Source organism: Oncorhynchus masou, chromosome 18 (genome assembly GCF_036934945.1).
Source record: "Oncorhynchus masou masou isolate Uvic2021 chromosome 18, UVic_Omas_1.1, whole genome shotgun sequence".
Lineage (NCBI taxonomy): Eukaryota > Metazoa > Chordata > Actinopteri > Salmoniformes > Salmonidae > Oncorhynchus > Oncorhynchus masou.
This window is the reverse complement of record NC_088229.1, coordinates 9,954,406-9,977,237: the sequence shown is the minus strand read 5'-3', so window position 1 is coordinate 9,977,237 and position 22,832 is coordinate 9,954,406. Positions and strand designations below refer to the sequence as shown.

Below are 22,832 nucleotides of genomic sequence, written 5' to 3'. Positions count from 1 at the left end.
AGTGTCAGTATAGTGAAGCAGGTTCAGGTAGAGAGACGGGGATAGTGTCAGTATACTGAAGCCGGTTCAGTTAGGGAGAGTTTTGTTCCCCCTGCTGACCTTGCTTCTCTATGTCGGAGACGCCCACTGACTTGGTGTATTTGACCAGGTCTGACAGAGCCCTGGTCAGCTTCATGGTCTTCTTCCTGCAGGAGAACAACCAATGAGCCAGAGGGACAGATCTATGGTACATCTAAGTTTACAGTAGAGCGTCTCCCAGTACACGTGTTTTCCATGAGTACTGTAACTGTGGTGCAGGTATAACTTGTGTTAATGGTAACAGTACCTGCTGTGATGCAGGGGGGCCCGGGTGGCGCTGCTGGTGCTCTCCTGGTCTGTGTCGATGTCTTCAAGGCTGTTGGTCTTCTTCAGCTTGACAGCCTTTTTCTGGAATGGAAAGGTCAAATACAGTCAAACAAATACAGTCACAACGGCACTAGAGACTCAGGGTAGAGCAGCGTCTGGTAGCATATTACTACTGTATATTCTATCACTATACAGTATATTATATTACTAAATCCTAACACAAAACAGTACATGATATTACCACATCCTATACCGAGACTGCGCACTGCGTTACCACATCCCATCCCAACACAATATAGTATATTACTACATCCTATTCAGTATACAGTATATAATATTACTGCATAATATCAGGTAAATTACTACATCCTATCTAGTATATAATATTACTACATCCTAACCAGTATATTACTACATCCTATCCAGTATATAATATTACTACATCCTAACCAGTATATTACTACATCCTATCTAGTATATAATATTACTACATCCTATCCATTATATAATATTACTACATCCTATCCAGTATATTACTACATCCTATCTAGTATATAATATTACTACATCCTATCCAGTATATAATATTACTACATCCTATCCAGTATATAATATTACTACATCCTATCCAGTATATTACTACATCCTATCCAGTATATAATATTACTACATCCTATCCAGTATATTACTACATCCTATCCAGTATATTACTACATCCTATCCAGTATATTACTACATCCTATCTAGTATATAATATTACTACATCCTATCCAGTATATAATATTACTACATCCTATCCAGTATATAATATTACTACATCCTATCTAGTATATAATATTACTACATCCTATCTAGTATATAATATTACTACATCCTATCCAGTATATTACTACATCCTATCTAGTATATAATATTACTACATCCTATCCAGTATATAATATTACTACATCCTATCCAGTATATATATTATGCATCCTATCAGTATATAATATTACTACATCCTATCCAGTATATTACTACATCCTATCCAGTATATAATATTACTACATCCTATCCAGTATATTACTACATCCTATCCAGTATATTACTACATCCTATCCAGTATATTACTACATCCTATCTAGTATATAATATTACTACATCCTATCCAGTATATAATATTACTACATCCTATCCAGTATATAATATTACTACATCCTATCTAGTATATAATATTACTACATCCTATCTAGTATATAATATTACTACATCCTATCCAGTATATTACTACATCCTATCCAGTATATAATATTACTACATCCTAACCAGTATATTACTACATCCTATCCAGTATATAATATTACTACATCCTATCCAGTATATAATATTACTACATCGTATTCAGTATATAATATTACTACATCCTAACCAGTATATAATATTACTACATCCTATCCAGTATATTACTACATCCTATCCAGTATATAATATTACTACATCCTAACCAGTATATTACTACATCCTATCTAGTATATAATATTACTACATCCTATCCAGTATATTACTACATCCTATCCAGTATATAATATTACTACATCGTATTCAGTATATAATATTACTACATCCTATTCAGTATATAATATTACTACATCCTATTCAGTATATAATATTACTACATCCTATCCAGTATATTACTACATCCTATCCAGTATATAATATTACTACATCCTATTCAGTATATAATATTACTACTTCATTCAGTATATAATATTACTACATCCTATTCAATATATAATATTACTACATCCTATTCAGTATATAATATTACTACATCCTATCCAGTATATTACTACATCCTATCCAGTATATAATATTACTACATCGTATTTAGTATATAATATTACTACATCCTATCCAGTATATTACTACATCCTATCCAGTATATAATATTACTACATCGTATTCAGTATATTACTACATCCTATCCAGTATATAATATTACTACATTCTATTCAGTACAATATATTAATACATCCTATTCCTATACAGTACATTATATTACTATATCCTATCCATATACAGTATTAATACATCCTATCCCTATACAGTACATTATATTACTATATCCTATCCATATACAGTACATTATATTACTATATCCTATCCCTATACAGTACATTATATTACTATATCCTATCCATATACAGTATTAATGCAGGCTATCTCTATACAGTACATTATATTACTAAATCACATCCCTATACAGTACATTATATTACTATATCCTATTCCTATACAGTACATTATATTACTACATCCTATACCGTACATTATATTACTACATCCTATACCGTACATTATATTACTACATCCTATACCGTACATTATATTACTACATCCTATACAGTATATTACTACATCCTATCCATATACAGTACATTATATTACTATATCCTATCCATATACAGTACATTATATTACTATATCCTATCCCTATACAGTACATTATATTACTATATCCTATCCATATACAGTACATTATATTACTATATCCTATTCCTATACAGTACATTATATTACTAAATCATATCCCTATACAGTATTAATACATCCTATCCCTATACAGTACATTATATTACTACATCCTATCCATATACAGTATTAATGCATGCCATCTCTATACAGTACATTATATTACTACATCCTATACCGTACATTATATTACTACATCCCATACAGTATATTACTACATCCTGTCCCTATACAGTACTTTAGTACAGAAGTAGTGGACTATATAGGGTCTAGTCTGCCATGTCAAACACATGGATCTAAAATGGGCCTGTGGAGACAACAGGAAGCAGGGACATCTGGACAACAGTGGAGACAACAGGAAGCAGGGACACCTGTACAGGATTGGAGACAACAGGACGCAGGGACACCTGTACAGGATTGGAGACAACAGGATGCAGAGACAGCTGGATAGGAGTGGACACAACATTCTGTTCTGCTCCAAAACATTTCACTGGGCCCTAACTGAACACGACCCCAGAGAGACGCACAGAGAGATGCACTGGTAATGGAGTAAGACAGAGATCATCCATTGTTTCCAATCAAGATCGATGATGATCAATGGAAACAGGATGCACCTGAGGTCAATTTCAAGTCTCATAACAAAGGGTCTGAATACTTAGGTAAATAAGGTATTTCAGGTTTTTTTACACATTTGGCAAAAATGTCAAAAAACCTGTTTTTGCTTTGTCATTATGGGGTTTTGTGTGTAGGTTGATGGGTAAAAAACAACAACTATTTAATCAATTCTAGAATAAGGCTGTAACAGCTAAATGGGGAAAAAGTCACGGGGTCTAAATGCTTTTTGAATACAATGTAAATATTTTATATCAACGAATTGGCGAGGGCATTAATATATAAATATATATAATATAGTCTGCAGCACCTGACCTCACTCTACTGGAAGCTGAAGTCAAATGTCTACTGATGATCTGGTGCTTCTGTCACCAACCAAGGAGGGCCTACAGCATCACCTAGATCTTCTGCACAGATTCTGCCAGACCTGGGCCCTGACAGTAAATCTCAGTAAGACCAAAATAATGGTGTTCCAAAACAGGTCCAGTTACCAGGGCTGCAAATACAAATTGCTTCTAGACACCGTTGCCCTCGAGCACACAAAAAACTATACCCAACTCGGCCTAAACATCAGCGCCACAAAACTGTGCTAGAAGGACCTTCTACACCATCAACAGGAACATAAAATTAGACATCCCAATTCGGATCAGGCTAAAAATAATTCAATCAGTCATAGAATCCATTGCCCTTTATGGTTGTGAGGTCTGGGGTCCGCTCACCAACCAAGAATTCACAAAATGGGACAAACACCAAATTGAGATTCTTCATGCAGAATTCTGCAAAAACATCCTCCGTGTACCATGTAAAATACCAAATAATGCAGAGCAGAATTAGTCTGATACCAGCTATCTATCAACATCCAGAAAATAACCATTAAATACTATAACCACCTAAAAGTACTGATCCCAAACAAAGCCATCACCTACAGAGAGATGAACCTGGAGAAGAGTCCCCTAAGCAAGCTGTCCCTGGGGCTGTGTTCACAAACACAAACACACCCCACAGAGCCCCATGACAGCAGCGCAATTAGACACAAGCAAATTATGAGAAAACAAAAAGATATTTACTTGACACATTGGAAAGAATTAACAAAAAAACAGAGCAAACTAGAATGCTATTTGGCCCTAAACAGAGAGTACACAGTGGCAGAATACCTGTCCACTGTGACACTGGAATAGTCAGACCTGGCTCTCAAGAGAAGACAGGCTATGTGCTCACTGCCCACAACATGAGGTGGAAACTGCACCTCCTAACCTCCTGCAAAATGTATGACCATATTAGTGACACATATTTCCCTCAGATTACACAGATCCACAAAGAATTCGAAAACAAACCCGATTTCGATAAACATCCATATCTACTGGGTGAAATTCCACAGTGAGCCATCACAGCAGCAAGATTTGTGACCTGCTACCGCAAGAAAAGGGCAACCAGTGAAGAACAAACACCATTGAAAATACAACCCATATTTGTTTATTTATTTTCCCTTCTGTACTTTAAACATTTAACATTTAAGTCATTTGGCAGACGCTCTTATCCAGAGCGACTTACAAATTGGTGAATTCACCTTATGACATCCAGTGGAACAGCCACTTTACAATAGTGCATCTAAATCATTTAAGGGGGGTGAGAAGGATTACTTTATCCTTAAATATTTGCACATCATTACAACAATGTATATCGGCATAATGACATTTGAAATGTCTCTATTCCTTTGAAACGTCTGTTAGTGTAATGTTCACTGTTCATTTCTGATTGTTTATTTCACTTTTGTTAATTATCCTTTTCACTTGCTTTGACAATGTAAACATGTTTTCCCCATGCCAATAGAGCCCTGTGAAATGAATTGACAGAGATGAACTGTGAAGGTGGAGAGAGATGAACTGTAAAGGTGGAGAGAGATGAACTGTAAAGGTGGAGAGAGACGAACTGTAAAGGTGGAGAGAGATGAACTGTAAAGGTGGAGAGAGATGAACTGTAAAGGTGGAGAGAGACAAACTGTAAAGGTGGAGAGAGACGAACTGTAAAGGTGGAGAGAGACGAACTGTAAAGGTGGAGAGAGACGAACTGTAAAGGTGGAGAGAGATGAACTGTAAAGGTGGAGAGAGACGAACTGTAAAGGTGGAGAGAGACGAACTGTAAAGGTGGAGAGAGATGAACTGTAAAGGTGGAGAGAGATGAACTGTAAAGGTGGAGAGAGATGAACTGTGAAGGTGGAGAGAGATGAACTGTAAAGGTGGAGAGAGATGAACTGTAAAGGTGGAGAGAGATGAACTGTAAAGGTGGAGAGAGATGAACTGTAAAGGTGGAGAGAGATGAACTGTGAAGGTGGAGAGAGATGAACTGTAAAGGTGGAGAGAGATGAACTGTAAAGGTGGAGAGAGATGAACTGTAAAGGTGGAGAGAGATGAACTGTAAAGGTGGAGAGAGATGAACTGTAAAGGTGGAGAGAGATGAACTGTAAAGGTGGAGAGAGATGAACTGTGAAGGTGGAGAGAGATGAACTGTAAAGGTGGAGAGAGATGAACTGTAAAGGTGGAGAGAGATGAACTGTGAAGGTGGAGAGAGATGAACTGAAGGTGGAGAGGGGAGGGGAGGGGAGGGGGTGATGCCCACCTTGCGTTTAGAGAAGCTGCCCATGAAGGTCCTACCCAGACGCTTGTTAGTGCTGGGGTTGGCTTCGTCCCCTATTTCTGCACCATCATCACCTTTACACTGGAAGAGAAATAGAGAGTACAAACACTTTATATACATAGACTTTACATAGACTACATTTGCAGTGGGTGTGTGTGTGGCAGACTACATTTGCAGTGGGTGTGTGTGTGGCAGACTACATTTGCAGTGGGTGTGTGTGTGGCAGACTACATTTGCAGTGGGTGTGTGTGTGGCAGACTACATTTGCAGTGGGTGTGTGTGTGGCAGACTACATTTGCAATGGGTGTGTGTGGCAGACTACATTTGCAGTGGTGTGTGTGTGGCAGACTACATTTGCAGTGGTGTGTGTGTGGCTGTTGTAATGGAACCAATTGAAAAGTCTCAGTAGTGCCAAGAACTACAAGAAATATTTCAAGTAGTATTTGAACCCAGGTCTGGTCTACAGAGCCGTGGGTGTTACCTTGGAGGGTGACTTGTCGGTGGTCTACAGAGCCGTGGGTGTTACCTTGGAGGGTGACTTGTCGGTGGTCTACAGAGCCGTGGGTGTTACCTTGGAGGGTGACTTGTCGGTGGTCTACAGAGCCGTGGGTGTTACCTTGGAGGGTGACTTGTCGGTGGTCTACAGAGCCGTGGGTGTTACCTTGGAGGGTGACTTGTCGGTGGTCTACAGAGCCGTGGGTGTTACCTTGGAGGGTGACTTGTCGGTGGTCTACAGAGCCGTGGGTGTTACCTTGGAGGGTGACTTGTCGGTGGTCTACAGAGCCGTGGGTGTTACCTTGGAGGGTGACTTGTCGGTGGTCTACAGAGCCGTGGGTGTTACCTTGGAGGGTGACTTGTCGGTGGTCTTTCCTGATGGGGGCTGAGCAGCGAGGGTGAAGCTGTCGGGGTCCTCCTGGTCACGGATCTTAGACTCCTTCATCAGGTTGTCCAGCTTCTTCTTAGCCACGTTCTCCACCTGCTTCCTGGTCATGGACGTCTGGAGGGAGGAGCATAAACAGAGCGATAACCAGAACGAGCTAGTTGCCTTTTTTGATTGACAAAAAGGAATGGTTGGTCGTGCAATATGTCAGCAATGACACTCGATACACAATAACGTTGATAGAAAACTGTTGCAGTTGAGGGAAGACAACACTAATATCCTTAAATAGTGCACTATAGGGAATAAGTTGCCATTTGAAACGAGTACATATTTCATCAGTTGAGAGAACTTCTCGATGACAATATGGTCATGACTTCCAAACCCTCATAACTGACTGATAGAAGACATGACTAATACAAGGCATGATGGGGAGTTGGGCGAGTAACCGAAAGGTTGCTGCTTTGAATCCCCGAGCCGACGAGGTGAAAAAAACTGGTGATGTGGCCTTGAACGAGGCCCTTAACCCGAATTGCTCCCGTAAAGTCGCTCTGGATAAAGTGTCTGATAATATAGAAATTATGCATCATGGATTCACACTGCATTTTGTGTGACATCCTGGAGAATTGGATTACTGGTCATTATGCGCTATATAATATGTTTCCTATGTAAAGGCTGAAATGACACCATGGGTATGAAAGTTGAACATGCAGCCGCCTAATTTAATTTGAAAATGGTTTAAAAGCATTTACATGCTTCTACCACTAGGTGGCGAAGTTTACCACAAACCAACTCCCAATCCTCTCCAAGTGCACATAAGCAACACCTTGAGATGTACTGTCAGTAAGCAGCACGGGTCAGCCTCTTTTAAGAAGGATGTACATAGCAAGCTCTATATTCCAGTAATCTTAGTAGTTTCCATCAGAATCTTAGTAGTTTCCATCAGAATCTTAGTAGTTTACATGTAGGCATATGGCTCTGGTTTTCATTCCACAACTCCTTTCCTTCAGGTCCACTAACCTGAAATGGCTTGATGACAGCCATACTGTCATATGATTGGGTAAGGAAAAGGGAAGAGGAGATGTCACCATTGAGATGTGTTGGGATGTAGCCTTAGAAAACCATGCCCTCCCTGATCACGGTGAAGCTTCTCACTTTGATTAAGGTTTCATAGAATCTCAGAATTCCTGAAAGGAACACAGAGCCCGTGTCTGTGGTTTCATGCATATCTCAGCACTGGCACATACTCACAGGTGTAGAGCGCGAGTATGGATGTTAAATGGAAAATAATTGGGGTGATGATTTAGGAAGCATGAAAGTGATGACGTTTTACATTACCTTCCACTTCAGAACGAGCGGATGACATTTTGAGAGAGAGAGAGAGACACAGAGAGAGACACAGAGAGAGACACAGAGACAGAGAGACAGACAGACAGAGAGACACAGAGAGAGACACAGAGAGAGACACAGAGAGAGACACAGAGAGAGACACAGAGAGAGACACAGAGACACAGAGAGAGACACAGAGAGAGACACAGAGAGAGACACAGAGAGAGACACAGAGAGAGAGAGAGAGAGAGAGACAGAGACAGAGAGACAGAGAGAAGAGCTTTATGACAGCGAAGACATGAGCAGGGAGCTCCAACAGACAGTGGCTGATGCTTAATTGAGACTACATTCATCAAGAACAAACAGGAACAGAAACGAGCACACACATTTACCAGAACACAATGGTACAATGTTAACAGCGCCAATCAGACAAAGATCGTTTCTAGACTCCAATTAGCATCGAACAACATCGAGCACAATGCACAGTAGAGTAGAGTAGAGTAGAACGGCGGCAGGGATGGAGGGAGGAAGAGGGGGTCCTTACATCGCCATTTATCAGTTTGCAGTCGTCCTCCATCTCGTCAGCGCTGTCTTCATCCGTCACGTCCCCCTCTTCGTTGTCTTCGTCAATGTTCGACGGGAGTTTCTTTCCCTGGCAGACAAATGTATCGTTAATACGGGGGTCATATTCGTTAGGAAACCAAACGAAAGGAAACGTTCTGAAAAGAGGGAGGGACTTTCTGATCATGACCAATACAAATCGCACAGTTTCATATTCCATTGGAAAGAGTTTTAACAATAGCATCATTTTATGGGAAGAAATGCCCCTTGGGCACAGCTCTATGAGCAGTTAACACTCCAGTAAGACTAGATCTTTAGGGGGTGGGGACACACAACTGACCTTAATGGGAAGAAATGCCCCTTGGGCACAGCTCTATGAGCAGTTAACACTCTAGTAAGACTAGACCTTTAGGGGGTGGGGACACACAACTGACCTTAATGGGAAGAAATGCCCCTTGGGCACAGCTCTATGAGCAGTTAACACTCCAGTAAGACTGGACCTTTAGGGGGTGGGGACACACAACTGACCTTAAGAATCTCTGTTTTTGGGGGAAACTTTAACAGTACTCCATTCTATGGCCTCTGTGTCAGGAGCAATTTCCATTTCAATTCCAATTCTCTTTAAAGCCCTTCAATAATGAAAATGTAGAATTGGGTTTACACTTTCTGAATTGTTTGTTAATGCTTAGGTTGCTTTACAACACATTTCCTCAATCTAAACCATTAAGCTCCCCCCCCCCTGTTACTGTGGTAACAGCCACAGCCACCACATCTGGGGTAGAGCTCAGAAAGTTCACGTTCAAAAATGTTGCAAATACAAATATCATTCATTAAGATGACAAATGCTCATTCTCCTTGACAAAGAATGTCTGTCTGTTCAACATGATGTTTCTATTCGTCACCGTTCTCAATACTTCTCTATTTTGTTACATGTTCTTAGCATGTTGTTAAGTGACGGTTTGATTGAATGACAAACGGCCCTGCTAACCACAAATACCTCCGTAAGAGAGAGAGAGAGCCGTGTTAAACATGTCAGTGTGCTACTGGTATGAAGTGTTTTAACAACCATCATAGGAAATCCGTTCAGAAGCAAAACCCCACCCACTTACTGTTGACAGGTTACTGAAAACGCAGATAAAAAACTAACGATCCACAATCAAAACGAGATTGTAAAACTGCAGTGAACATCTGTCCCCTCAGCTCATTCCAAATGATCTTGTAACAGTTATTGTACCATCACATGCAGCTCTACTGGGCAGAGGCCACATGGCAGTCAGTACATAACACAAGGCAGACTTCGGAACTGGGGCTTGGATTCACGCCTGGGCCCCAGATTCAGCCTCAGTCTGTTAGACACACGTCTCCGTACCCCCCCCCCCCCCCCTCACGCAGTCGGCCATATTGATTTGGCCTGTCACCATCATTTCATGATCAGAGGGCATGAAGGAGATGATTACTACCGAAGCCCACTAGGGCCAAATCAGAGTGATGTTTTACTTCCTGACTAATGAGGCCGACTGTCAGGGGCCGACGTGCTGAGGTGAGGCTGTGTAGTAACTCGCGATGCAAAGTGAGACTCAGAACAAATCAAATTGTATTGGACACATATTTAGCAGATGATATTGTGGGTGTAGCGAAATGCTTGTGTTCTTAGCTCCAACAGTACAGCAATATCTAACAATTCACAACAAATAAATCTAAAAGTAAAATAATGGAATTAATATGTAAATAAATATTAGGACGTATCGGAGTGTCATAGACTAAAACACAGTAGAATACAGTACATATGAAATGATTAAAACAGCATGGAAAAATTATTAGTGTGGTAACTAGCGCTGCGAGGCGAGACTGTACTCAGAACAGTGTGGTAACTAGCGCTGGGAAGTGGAGTGGTCATTGACCCATAGCCGTCTGACGGGGACCGATTTGTCACCATCCACTGGCCTAAAGTCAGCTAGAACAATTTCCGTAAGGCAATTCTAGGTCTTGTGGCATATTTTGGTTAAACTATCCCCAATTCAATGGAATTGCAACCCTCTGCATGAACAGTGCATTCTTCCATCACATGTCCAGCTGATTCTCAAGATCTTGCACACTAATGGGATGCTATTGAGCCCACACTACTACACTGTCTGAGCCAAGGACTACATGCTCTCTGGTAATTTGAGTACAATACTGGGTGGGGTGAATATATTTTGTGTGACATACAGTATTTTTTGTTAACTAGTAAATAGTAGCCTACAGCAAAGTGTGTTTAAATCATGTCTAACTTGTTGACATTTTCTGCTCGTTCAATTTTTGCTACCATGTGGGTTTTAGCTTGCTTGATCCTGCTAACTGAAGAGTGTTAATTCACCTGTTTCCATACATGTTTCATTTTTAAACATGTATCTTACAAAGGAGTTGTTTAATCTAACTGCTTAACTATTTTTCTGTACATGGATTTTTTGTAAAAAATTTTTGCTAATTTGTTTCTAATCTTTACAGGAAAATGCCACGGGCACTATCTGATGTGTGGAGATATTTCACTGCAGCTGTGTACTTTAGCAAAAGCTGTGTACATTTGCAAATACCATGCCAAATCATATTTGAAGAATGCAACAAAGATGCAGAATCATCTGGCCATGTGCATGAAGTTCCCTCAGCAGAAGTTCCCTCAACAGACTATTGCAATCATCTCTGATGGGTGGTTGAATGTTCGTGGGCAAGGAATAATTAATTACATCATCTCCACCCCTCAACCAGTATTCTACAAGAGCACAGACACAAGGGACAATAGACACACCGGTCTCTACATTGCAGATGAGCTGAAGGCAGTCATAAATGACCTTGGACCACAGCAGGTGTTTGCACTGGTGACAGACAATGCTGCAAACATGAAGGCTGCTTGGTCTAACGTGGAGGAGTCCTACCCTCACATCACACCTATTGGCTGTGCTGCACATGCATTGAATCTGCTCCTCAAGGTCATCATGGCACTGAAAATAATGGATACACTACAAGAGAGCCAAGGAAATGGTTAGGTATGTGAAGGGTCATCAAGTTATAGCAGGAATCTAGCTCACCAAGCAAAGTGAGAAGAAAAAGAGAACCACATTGAAGCTGCCCAGCAACACCCGTTGGGGTGGTGTCGTCATCATGTTTGACAGTCACCTGGAGGGGAAGGAGTCTCTCCAAGAAATGGAGAGATATGGACAGCCCCATCAAGAGGATCCTCCTGGATGATGTATTTTGGGAGAGAGTGGTAAGCAGCCTGAAACTCCTGAAACCTATAGCAGCAGCCATTGCATGGATTGAGGGAGACAATGCCATCCTGTCTGATGTTCAGACTCTGCTTGCAGATGTAAGAGAAGAAATCCGTACTGCCCTGCCCACTTCACTGTTGCTCCAAGAAGAGGAAACTGCAGTTCTGAAATACATCAAAAAGCGTGAAGACCTCTACCTGAAGCCCATACAGGCCGCAGCGTTGGACCTCAAGTATGCTGGCAAGAGCATCCTGTCTGGTGCAGAGATCAACAAGGCCTATGGTGTCATCACTACCATGTCTCACCACCTTGGCCTGGATGAGGGCAAGGTTCTTGGCAGTCTGGCAAAGTACACTTCCATGTAAGGGCTTTGGGATGGAGATGCAATGTGGCAGTCATGCCAGCATATCTCGTCAGCCACCTGGTGGAAGGGACTTTGTGGATCTGAGGCTCTTTCCCCTGTGTCCTCCATCATCCTCCAAGTCCCACCAACATCAGCCGCCTCAGAGCGCAACTGGTCCTTGTTTGGGAACACAGGCACGCAACAGGCTGACCAATACAAGGGTTGAAACATTGGTGGCCATCTGGGCAAATTTGAGGCTTTTGAACCTGACAACGAGCCATCCTCAACAAGGTTGGAAAGTGACAGTGAAGATGAGGCCTCATAGTCTGATGTTCAAGAGGTGGACCAGGGTGAAGACATGGAAGCCTGAGAGGAAGACAACCAAAGCTTTAGTTTCTAAACTATCAGTTCACAGATGTATGTTGAAATATTCCCTTTCTTTTGTTGTTCAGTGAAATCATCCCATGTGAAGAGTTACCTCATTTAAATAAAGCTACATTCGTAACTAAATTGTTTTAATTTCCATTGGAAGGACTAAATCATTTGCAGTGTCTACTTGCGATAAGGTAATGTTTCTGTTTATGTTTCTGTCTCCATATGATATGGTAAATACAGTTGAAGTCGGAAGTTTACATACACCTCAGTCAAATACATTTAAAATCTGTTTTTCACAATTACTGACATTTAATCCTACTAAAAATTCCCTGTCTCAGGTCAGTTAGGATCACCACTATCTTTTAAGAATGTGAAATGTCAGAATAATAGTAGAGAGAATGATTTATTTCATCTTTTATTTCTTTCATCACATTCCCAGTGGGTCAGAAGTTAATTAACATACACAATTATTATTTGGCAGCATTGCCTTTAAATTGTTTAACTTCGGTCAAACTTTTTGGGTAGCCTTCCACAAGCTTCCCACAATAATTTGGGTGAATTTTGGCCCATTCCTCAACACAGAGCTGGTGTAAGTGAGTCAGGTTTGTAGGCCTCCTTGCTTGCACACGCTTTTTCAGGTCTGCCCACACATTTTCTATAAGATTAAGGTCAGGGCTTTGTTATGGCCACTCCAATAATATGACTTTGTTGTCCATAAGCCATTTTGCCACAAGTTTGGAAGTATGCTTGGGGTCATTGTCCATTTGGAAGAGCCATTTGTGACCAAGCTTTAACTTCCTGACTGATGTCTTGAGATGTTGCTTCAACATATCCACATAATATTCCACCTCATGATGCCATCTATTTTGTGAAGTGCACCAGTCCCTCCTGCAGCAAAGCACCCCCACAACATGATGCTGCCACCCCCATCCTTCACAGTTGGAATGGTTTTCTTCGGCGTGCAAGTCTCCCCTTTTTCCTCCAAACATAATGATGGTCATTATGGCCAAACAGTTCTATTTTTGTTTCATCAGAACAGAGGACATTTCTCCAAAAAGTACGATCATTGTCCCCATGTGCAGTTGCAAACCGTAGTTTGGCTTTTTTATGGCGGTTTTGGAGCAGTGGCTTCTTTACTTGCTGAGGGGCTTTTCAGGTTATGTTGACATAGGACTCGTTTTACTGTGGATATAGATACCTTTGTATCTGTTTCATCCAGCATCTTCACAAGGTCCTTTGCTGCTGTTCTGGGATTGATCTGTACTTTTTGCACCAAAGTACGTTAATCTCTAGGAGACAGAACGCGTCTCCTTCCTGAGCGGTATGACGGCTACGTGGTCCTATGGTGTTTATAATTGCATACAATTGTTTGTACAGATGAACGTGGTACCTTCAGGTGTTTGGAAATTGCTCCAAATGATGAACCAGACTTGTGGAGGTCGACAATTTCTTGTTCTGAGGTCTTGGCTGATTTCTTTTGATTTTCCCATGTCAAGCAAAGAGGCACTGAGTTTGAATGTAAGCCATGAAATGCATCCACAAGTAAACCTCCAATTGACTCAAATTATGTCAATTAGCCTATCAGAAGCATCTAAAGCCATGACATCATTTGCTGGAATTTTCCAAGCTGTTTAAAAGGCACAGCCAACTTAGTGTATGTAAACTTCTGACCCACTGGAATTGTGATACAGTGAATTATAAGTGAAATAATCTTGCTAAACAATTGTTGAAAAAATGGTGTGTCATGCACAAAGTAGATGTCCGAACCAACTTGCCAAAACTATAGTTTGTTAGCAAGATATTTGTGGAGTGGTTGAAAGACAAGTTTTAATGACTCCAACATAACTGTATATCCAATGCAAACAGCTACATTTAAATGGTATTAATAAACTCAGCAAAAAAAACGTCCCCTCACTGTCAACTGCGTTAATGTTCAGCAAACGTAACATAAATATTTATATGAACATGACAAGTTAACACCTGAGACATGAACTAAACAAGTTCCACAGATATGTGACGAACAGAAATGGAATAATTTGGCCCTGAACAAAGGGGGGGTCAAAATCAAAAGTAACAGTCAGTATCTGGTGTGGCCACCAGCTGCATTAATCACTGCAGTGCATCTCCTCCTCATGGACTGCACCAGATTTGCCAGTTCTTGCTGTGAGATATTACCCCACTCTTCCACCAAGGCACCTGCAAGTTCCCGGACATTTCTGGGGGGAATGGCCTAGCCCTCATAGGATTGAGATTCGGGCTCTTTGCTGGCCATGGAAGAACACTGACATTCCTGTCTTGCAGGAAATCACACACAGAACGAGCAGTATGGCTGGTGGCATTGTCATGCTGGAGGGTCATGTCAGGATGAGCCTGCAGGAAGGGTACCACATGAGGGAGGAGGATGTCTCCCTGTAACGCACAGCGTTGAGATTGCCTGCAATGACAAGCTCAGTCCGATGATGATGTGACACACCGCCCACAGACCATGACGGACCCTCCACCTCCAAATCGATCCCGCTCCAGAGTACAGGCCTCGGTGTAACGCTCATTCCTTTGATGATAAACGCGAATCCGACCATCCCCCCTGGTGAGACAAAACCGAGACTCGTCAGTGAAGAGCACTTTTTGCCAGTCCTGTCTGGTCCAGCAACGGTGGGTTTGTGCCCATAGGCGACGTTGTTGCCGGTGATGTCTGGTGAGGACCTGCCTTACAACAGGCCTACAAGCCCTCATTCCAACCTCTCTCAGCCTATTACGGACAGTCTGAGCACTGATTGGAGGGACTGTGTGTTCCTGGTGTAACTCGGGGAGTTGTTGCCATCCTGTACCTGTCCCGCAGGTGTGATGTTTGGATGTATGTGCAGGTGTTGTTACACGTGGTCTGCCACTGCAAGGATGACTTGCTGTCCATTCTGTCTCCCTGTAGTTCTGTCTTAGGTGTCTCACACTATGGACATTGCAATTTATTGCCCTGGCCACATCTGCAGTCCTCATACCTCCTTGCAGCATGCCTAAGGCACATTCACGTAGATGAGCAGGGACCCTGGGCATCTTTCTTTTGGTGTTTTCCAGAGTCAGTAGAAGGTGCCTTTTTAGTGTCCTAAGTTTTTATAACTGTGACCTTAATTGCCTACCGTCTGTAAGCTGTTAGTATCTTAACGACCGTTCCATAGGTGCATGTTCATTAATTGTTTATGGTTCATTGAACAAGCATGGGAAACAGTTTTTAAACTTTTTACAATGAAGATCTATTTGAATTTTACAAATTATCATTGAAAGACAGGGTCCTGAAAAAGGGATGTTTCTTTTTTTATTAATTTGCATATATTCCTGTTAATTCCCATATATTCCCACGGAAAGTTTCCACCTCTGAATATTCCCCAAAATGTGCAAACCTATCCACACCTTACTTTCTCTGATGTGACAGGGTAAGTGTCCATGCAGGCAAGCTATTGCAGGCCGCAGAACAATGCTTGTTGAATGAGGTTTATTACGGCTGGGAAGGAACCGTGTGTGTGTGTGTGTGTGTGTGTGTTAGTTAATTCAAAGTGTTTACCTTGATGAGGATCTTCCCTTTGAGGGTGTCTGGGGAGGGCAGGCGGCCCAGTTCATCTGCCTTGATGGCTGAGAGGTCCAGCTTGTCTCCCATCACCTCCACCAGGTACTGGGCCATCTTCTTCTGCTGGGGGACGCTGCAGTGGTTCTCAATGGACAGGATCACTGGGTAGCTGACAGAGACAGACGTGGGTTACACAGAGACTCCGATACAGACGTGGGTTACACAGAGACAGACGTGGGTTACACAGAGACAGGTAGGTACGGCCGTGGGTTACACAGAGACAGGTAGGGACGGCCGTGGGTTACACAGAGACAGGTAGGTACGGCCGTGGGTTACACAGAGACAGGTAGGTACGGCCGTGGGTTACACAGAGACAGGTAGGTACGGCCGTGGGTTACACAGAGACAGACGTGGGTTACACAGAGACAGACGTGGGTTACACAGAGACAGACGTGGGTTACACAGAGACAGACGTGGGTTACACAGAGACAGACGTGGGTTACACAGAGACCGGTAGGTACGGCCATGGGTTACACAGAGACTGACGTGGGTTACACAGAGACAGGTAGGTACGGCCGTGGGTTACACAGAGACAGACGTGGGTTACACAGAGACAGGTAGGTACGGCCGTGGGTTACACAGAGACAGACGTGGGTTACACAGAGACAGGTAGGTACGGCCGTGGGTTACCATCACTACGAGACTTGAGAAGAAAGACACAGGTACTGACAGATATATCAGGAATGGGCAACTTTGATGGGGGTGGGGCCGCAAAATCTGAACTCATGAGGGGCCGCAGTGCATTCCCCCCCCACTAAAGTTTAGGTAGCTGGCCACTAAACTAACTTACCAATCTAAAAACCGTTAGCTAGCATGGTTAATTGTATGAATATGACTGGCATACAGTATCAAACGTTAAACTGCTGATGTACAAAACAAAATCGTAATTGCACCTTGTATATTCTACTATTCTAACTTTAACAGTAAGTTGAGACCCCTTATCTAGATAGTTTTGGTACAGCCTTGGCAATAGGTGCTCACTATTCAGACACTTAACAGTACAGCTATGGGTTCTCAGTTTCATTCTGATGTGATCAACCTCAACCCCTCTAAAATTTCAACAACAACTAAAATGATAAACATTCTTTGTTGTAAGTTGAATACATTCCTGGCCGTTCATATCAATTATCTACAGAATGCATTGTACTAGAATAAAAAGAGGGTCACACAGACCCTCACACACACACAGACCCTTTCACACACACGCAGACCCTTTCACACACACACAGACCCTTTCACACACACCCAGCCCCCCCCACTGCTTTCTGTTACTTGTAGGTCTATATACAGTCTCTCGTATACAGTTTGTGTGCATTCTGACAGTCTTGATAGAATGATCACCTACAGCAGCACCGTATCTCTGATGAGGTCTGTGTGGGTGTGCAGGTCATGTGGAAACACTCGCTCGCTCCAGTGAGCCCATAGGAGTACAATACAATGCATCGTTGAGCAGTGTCTTTCAACAAAGATCCCGGGAACTCACTGTGTAGTCTATGATTGCTTTGATTCTAGCGGAGCATCAATTTGTACGCTTGCATGGTTCAAGGGAACCAATTCAATGAAAGAGACTAAGGCGCTTAGAAAAAACTTAGAAGTAATAGGAATATTGTGAGAAAACCATATTTAATAGTTTATGACTTAGAAAGAACTATAATTTACCATGCGCCTTGTTCATCTGGCACATACATACAGTGGCATCAGGAGGTAGAGTTCTCTCCCCTTTACTTTGTCCACACTTTGTAGTTACAGCCTGAATTTGACATTTCATGATATTTTCTGGTCACTCATCTAAAACACAACACCCCATAACGTAAGCGGAATTTTGCTTTTAGAAATGTTTTGAAAATTAAAAACATTAATAAGCTGAATTGTCTTGAGTTAATAAGTATTCAAACACTTAGCTATTGCAAGCTTCAACATGTTCAGGAGTAGAAAGGTGCTTAAACAAATCACATAAGTTGCATGGACATATTCTGTGTTCGATAATAGTGTTTAATTAACATGATTTTTGAATGACTACTCCATCTCTGTACCCCACACATACAATTATCTGTAAGGTCCCTCAATCAAGTGGTGAATTTCAAGAACAGATTCAACCACAAAGACCAGTGAAGTTGTTCAATGGCTCACAAAGAAGGGCACCGATTGGTAGATGCGTGGGGGGAAAAGCAGACACTGAATATCCCTTTGAGCGGTGAAGTTATTAATTACACTTTGAATGGCGTGTCAATACACCCAGTCACTACAGAGATACAGGCCTCCTTCCTGACTCAGAAGGGGATGGAAATTGATCAGTGATTTCACCATAAGGCCAATGGTGACTTTAAAACTGTTACAGAGTTTAATGGCTGTGATAGGAGAAAACTGAAGATGGATCAATAACGTTGTAGTTACTCCACAATATGAACCTAAATGACAGAGTGAAAAGGAAGCCTGTACAGAAAACACATATTACAAAATGTACATCCTGTTTAAGTAATACTGAAAAAAAATGTGGCAAAGAAATTAACTTTATGTCCTGAATACAAAAGCATTGTGTTTGGGGCAAATCCAAATCCAAAACCATTGGCACACTGTGTATAGAATTTTCTATCGTGTTATTGATTTTGTTTATCCCATGTGTAACTCTGTGTTGTTTGTGTCGCACTGCTTGGCTCTCTCTCAACCAGGTCGCAGTTGTAAATGAGAACTTGTTCTCAACTGGCCTACCTGGTTAAATAAAAGGTGAAATAAAATTAAAATGTAAAAAAAAAACAAATCAGTACCACTTCATATTTTCAAGCATGGTGGTGGCTGCATCATGTTATGGATATGCTTGTCATCAGCAAAGACTAGGGAGTTGATTTTTAGGATAAAAAGAAACAGAATAGAGCTAAGCACAGGTAAAATTATAGAGGAAAATCTGGTTCAGTCTGATTTCTATCAGACGATGGGGAGACAAATTCCCCTTTCAGCAGAACAATAACCTAAATCTACACTGGAGTTGCTTACCAAGACAACATTGAATGTGCCTGAGTGTCCTAGTTACAGTTTTGACTTAAATCATCTTGAACATCTATGGCAAGACTTAAAAATGGCTGTCTAGCAATGAACAACAATCAACTTGACAGAGCTTGAATTTTACAAAGAATAATGGGCAAATATTGTACAATCCAGTTGTGCCAAGCTCTTAGAGACTTACATAGAAAGAAAGACTCACACTCACCCCTCTCTGTTCACCGTCTGCCCTGGCCTGTCTCCTATAGGTACCTCCACCACACTCACCCCTCTCTGTTCACCATCTGCCCTGGCCTGTCTCCCCCTGTCTGGTACAGGTACCCCACCACACTCACCCCTCTCTGTTCACCATCTGCCCTGGCCTGTCTCCCCTGTCTGGTACAGGTACCCCCACCACACTCCCCCTCTCTGTTCACCGTCTGCCCTGGCCTGTCTCTCCCTGTCTGGTACAGGTACCTCCACCACACTCAGCACTCTCTGTTCACCATCTGCCCTGGCCTGGCTCCTATAGGTACCTCCACCACACTCACCCCTCTCTGTTCACCATCTGCCCTGTCTCCTTGTGTGGTACAGGTACCCCACCACACTCACCCCTCTCTGTTCACCATCTGCCCTGGCCTGGCTCCTATAGGTACCTCCACCACACTCACCCCTCTCTGTTCACCGTCTGCCCTGGCCTGTCTCCTATAGGTACCTCCACCACACTCACCCCTCTCTGTTCAACATCTGCCCTGGCCTGTCTCCCCCTGTCTGGTACAGGTACCCCACCACACTCACCCCTCTCTGTTCACCATCTGCCCTGGCCTGTCTCCCCCTGTCTGGTACAGGTACCCCACCACACTCACCCCTCTCTGTTCACCATCTGCCCTGGCCTGTCTCCTATAGGTACCTCCACCACACTCATCACTCTCTGTTCACCATCTGCCCTGGCCTGTCTCCTATAGGTACCTCCACCACACTCACCCCTCTCTGTTCAACATCTGCCCTGGCCTGTCTCCCCCTGTCTGGTACAGGTACCCCACCACACTCACCCCTCTCTGTTCACCGTCTGCCCTGGCCTGGCTCCCCCTGTCTGGTACAGGTACCCCCACAACACTCCCCCCTCTCTGTTCACCGTCTGCCCTGGCCTGACTCCCCCTGTCTGGTACAGGTACCCCACCACACTCCCCCTGTCTGGTACAGGTACCCCACCACACTCCCCCTGTCTGGTACAGGTACCCCACCATACTCCCCCTGTCTGGTACAGGTACCCCACCATACTCCCCCTGTCTGGTACAGGTACCCCCACCACACTCCCCCTGTCTGGTACAGGTACCCCACCACACTCACCCTGTCTGGTACAGGTACCCCACCACACTCACCCCTCTCTGTTCACCATCTGTCCTGGTCTGTCTCCCCCGTCTGGTACAGGTACCCCCACCACACTCCCCCCTCTCTGTTCACCGTCTGCCCTGGCCTGTCTCTCCCTGTCTGGTACAGGTACCCCACCACACTCTCCCTGTCTGGTACAGGTACCCCACCACACTCCCCCTGTCTGGTACAGGTACCCCACCACACTCCCCCTGTCTGAAGAATAAGAAGTAAGAAGAATACACCTCTCCCCACAGGTGTAACTACTACCTCTGAGGGTTTAGAGCTTGAGGTAGTTCCCTCATACAACTACTTGGGACTATGGCTAGATGGTGCAGTGTCCTTCTCTCAGCACATGTCAAAGCTGCAGGCTAAAGTTAAATCTAGACTTTGTTTCCTCTATCGTAAATCGCTCCTCTTTATAAAACCCCTCTAAGGCCTCACTCCCCCCTATCGGAGATATCTATTGCAGCATTCATCCTCCACATCCAACACCCTTTCTGCCAGTCACATTCTGTTAAAGGTTCCCAAAACACACACATCCCTTTCCTGGGTTGCTCCTTTTTTCAGTTTGCTGCAGCTAGCGACTGGAACGAGCTGCAAAAACACTCAAACTAGACAGTTTTATCTCCATCTCTTCATTAACAGACTCAATCAGACAGTTCGCGTGATGTATTGTTGTCTCTACCTTCTTGCCCTTTCCAAGGTTGTCTTTCCCCAATAATGTTTGTACCATGTTTTGTGTTGCTACCATGCTGTGTTGTTGTCAAGTAGCATTGCTAACATGCTGTGTTGTTGTCAAGTAGCATTGCTAACATGCTGTGTTGTTGTCAAGTAGCATTGCTAACATGCTGTGTTGTTGTCAAGTAGCATTGCTAACATGCTGCGTTGTTGTCGTAGGTGTTTTTTTGTGGTGTCTCTTTTGCCATGATGTGTGATTTTATTTTTACGCCCGTCCTTCTGGTAGGCGGTCATTGAAGATGAATTTGTTCTTAACTGATATGTCTGGTTAAATAAAGTTTAAAAAAAGAAAAAATAATAGCATATCTGGAGCATATAAGAAAGCCTAAGGTAAAGTAGGCTACATCTGAACGATATATTGTTACCATGAAGATGTATGAACGATGATGGTAGGCTTAGTTACTGCGTGCATGACAAAACGCTCTCAGACCAATATCTCATGAAAAGCCTCGCGGGAACGCACTTGAATTCACCGCCTCATTCCCTTTCATTCTCCCAGAATCAGGATAAAGGATTCAAATATGTTACGTGGGAGAGAAGTGTCAAATCAACCTCATGTTGCTATAAAAAAAACATTTTTGGATTTATATAGGTGTTTTTGTTAGGACGGTTAACCTGAGAAGCTAGCTAGGATGTGTGGACAAAACAAGAATTAAGAACTCAGAAGCAGACATTCTTACTCGTTCTTCACAAAGGCGTACTTGTTGATGGTCTCGATGACGTCTTTGAAGAGGATCTTGGAGGTGAGAGTATAGCCGTGGTGCACGATGGGCTCGCCGTCCTGCCCGTCCCAGCAGTCCACTGCAGTGGAGGGGAAGAAAAAGAATGGAGTGACCATGAGAAGGTTGTGTACAAAACGCTAATTAATACTTCAGCTCACAAACTGTTACATACAAGGAACCCATTACATTCTCTGACTGAAGACAAGACAGACAATATTTGTACCATGTACAGTTGAAGTTGGAAGTTTACATGGTTGGAGGTCAATAAAACTTTACTAGGTTGGAGTCAATAAAACTCGTTTTTCAACCACTCCACAAATTTCTTGTTAACAAACTATAGTTTTGGCAAGTCAGTTAGGACATCTACTTTGTGCACGACACAATCATTTTTCAAACAATTGTTTACAGACAGATTATTTCACTTATAATTCACTGTATCACTGTCCAGTGGGTGATACAGTATCTGTATATGTCCAGTGGGTCAGAAGTTTACATACACAAGTTGACTGTGCCTTTAAACAGCTTGGAAAATTCCAGAAAATGATGTCATGGCTTTAGAAGCTTCTGATAG

At 42.7% G+C, this 22,832-nt stretch overlaps 1 protein-coding gene across 1 annotated transcript in view; it reads right to left on the bottom strand.

Moving 5' to 3' along the window:
* The window catches only part of LOC135505252 (1-phosphatidylinositol 4,5-bisphosphate phosphodiesterase eta-2-like), a 111,977-nt gene that overhangs the window by 4,429 nt on the left and 84,716 nt on the right, over window positions 1-22,832 (bottom strand). Inside the window, exons 8-14 of the mRNA XM_064924446.1 lie at window positions 22,220-22,340; window positions 16,389-16,560; window positions 8,853-8,960; window positions 6,944-7,099; window positions 6,085-6,183; window positions 326-426; window positions 100-185 (exon numbers count right to left, since the gene is read on the bottom strand). Of these exons, the coding sequence (XP_064780518.1) occupies window positions 100-185; window positions 326-426; window positions 6,085-6,183; window positions 6,944-7,099; window positions 8,853-8,960; window positions 16,389-16,560; window positions 22,220-22,340 (843 nt within the window). The remainder of the gene's footprint in view (window positions 1-99; window positions 186-325; window positions 427-6,084; window positions 6,184-6,943; window positions 7,100-8,852; window positions 8,961-16,388; window positions 16,561-22,219; window positions 22,341-22,832) is intronic.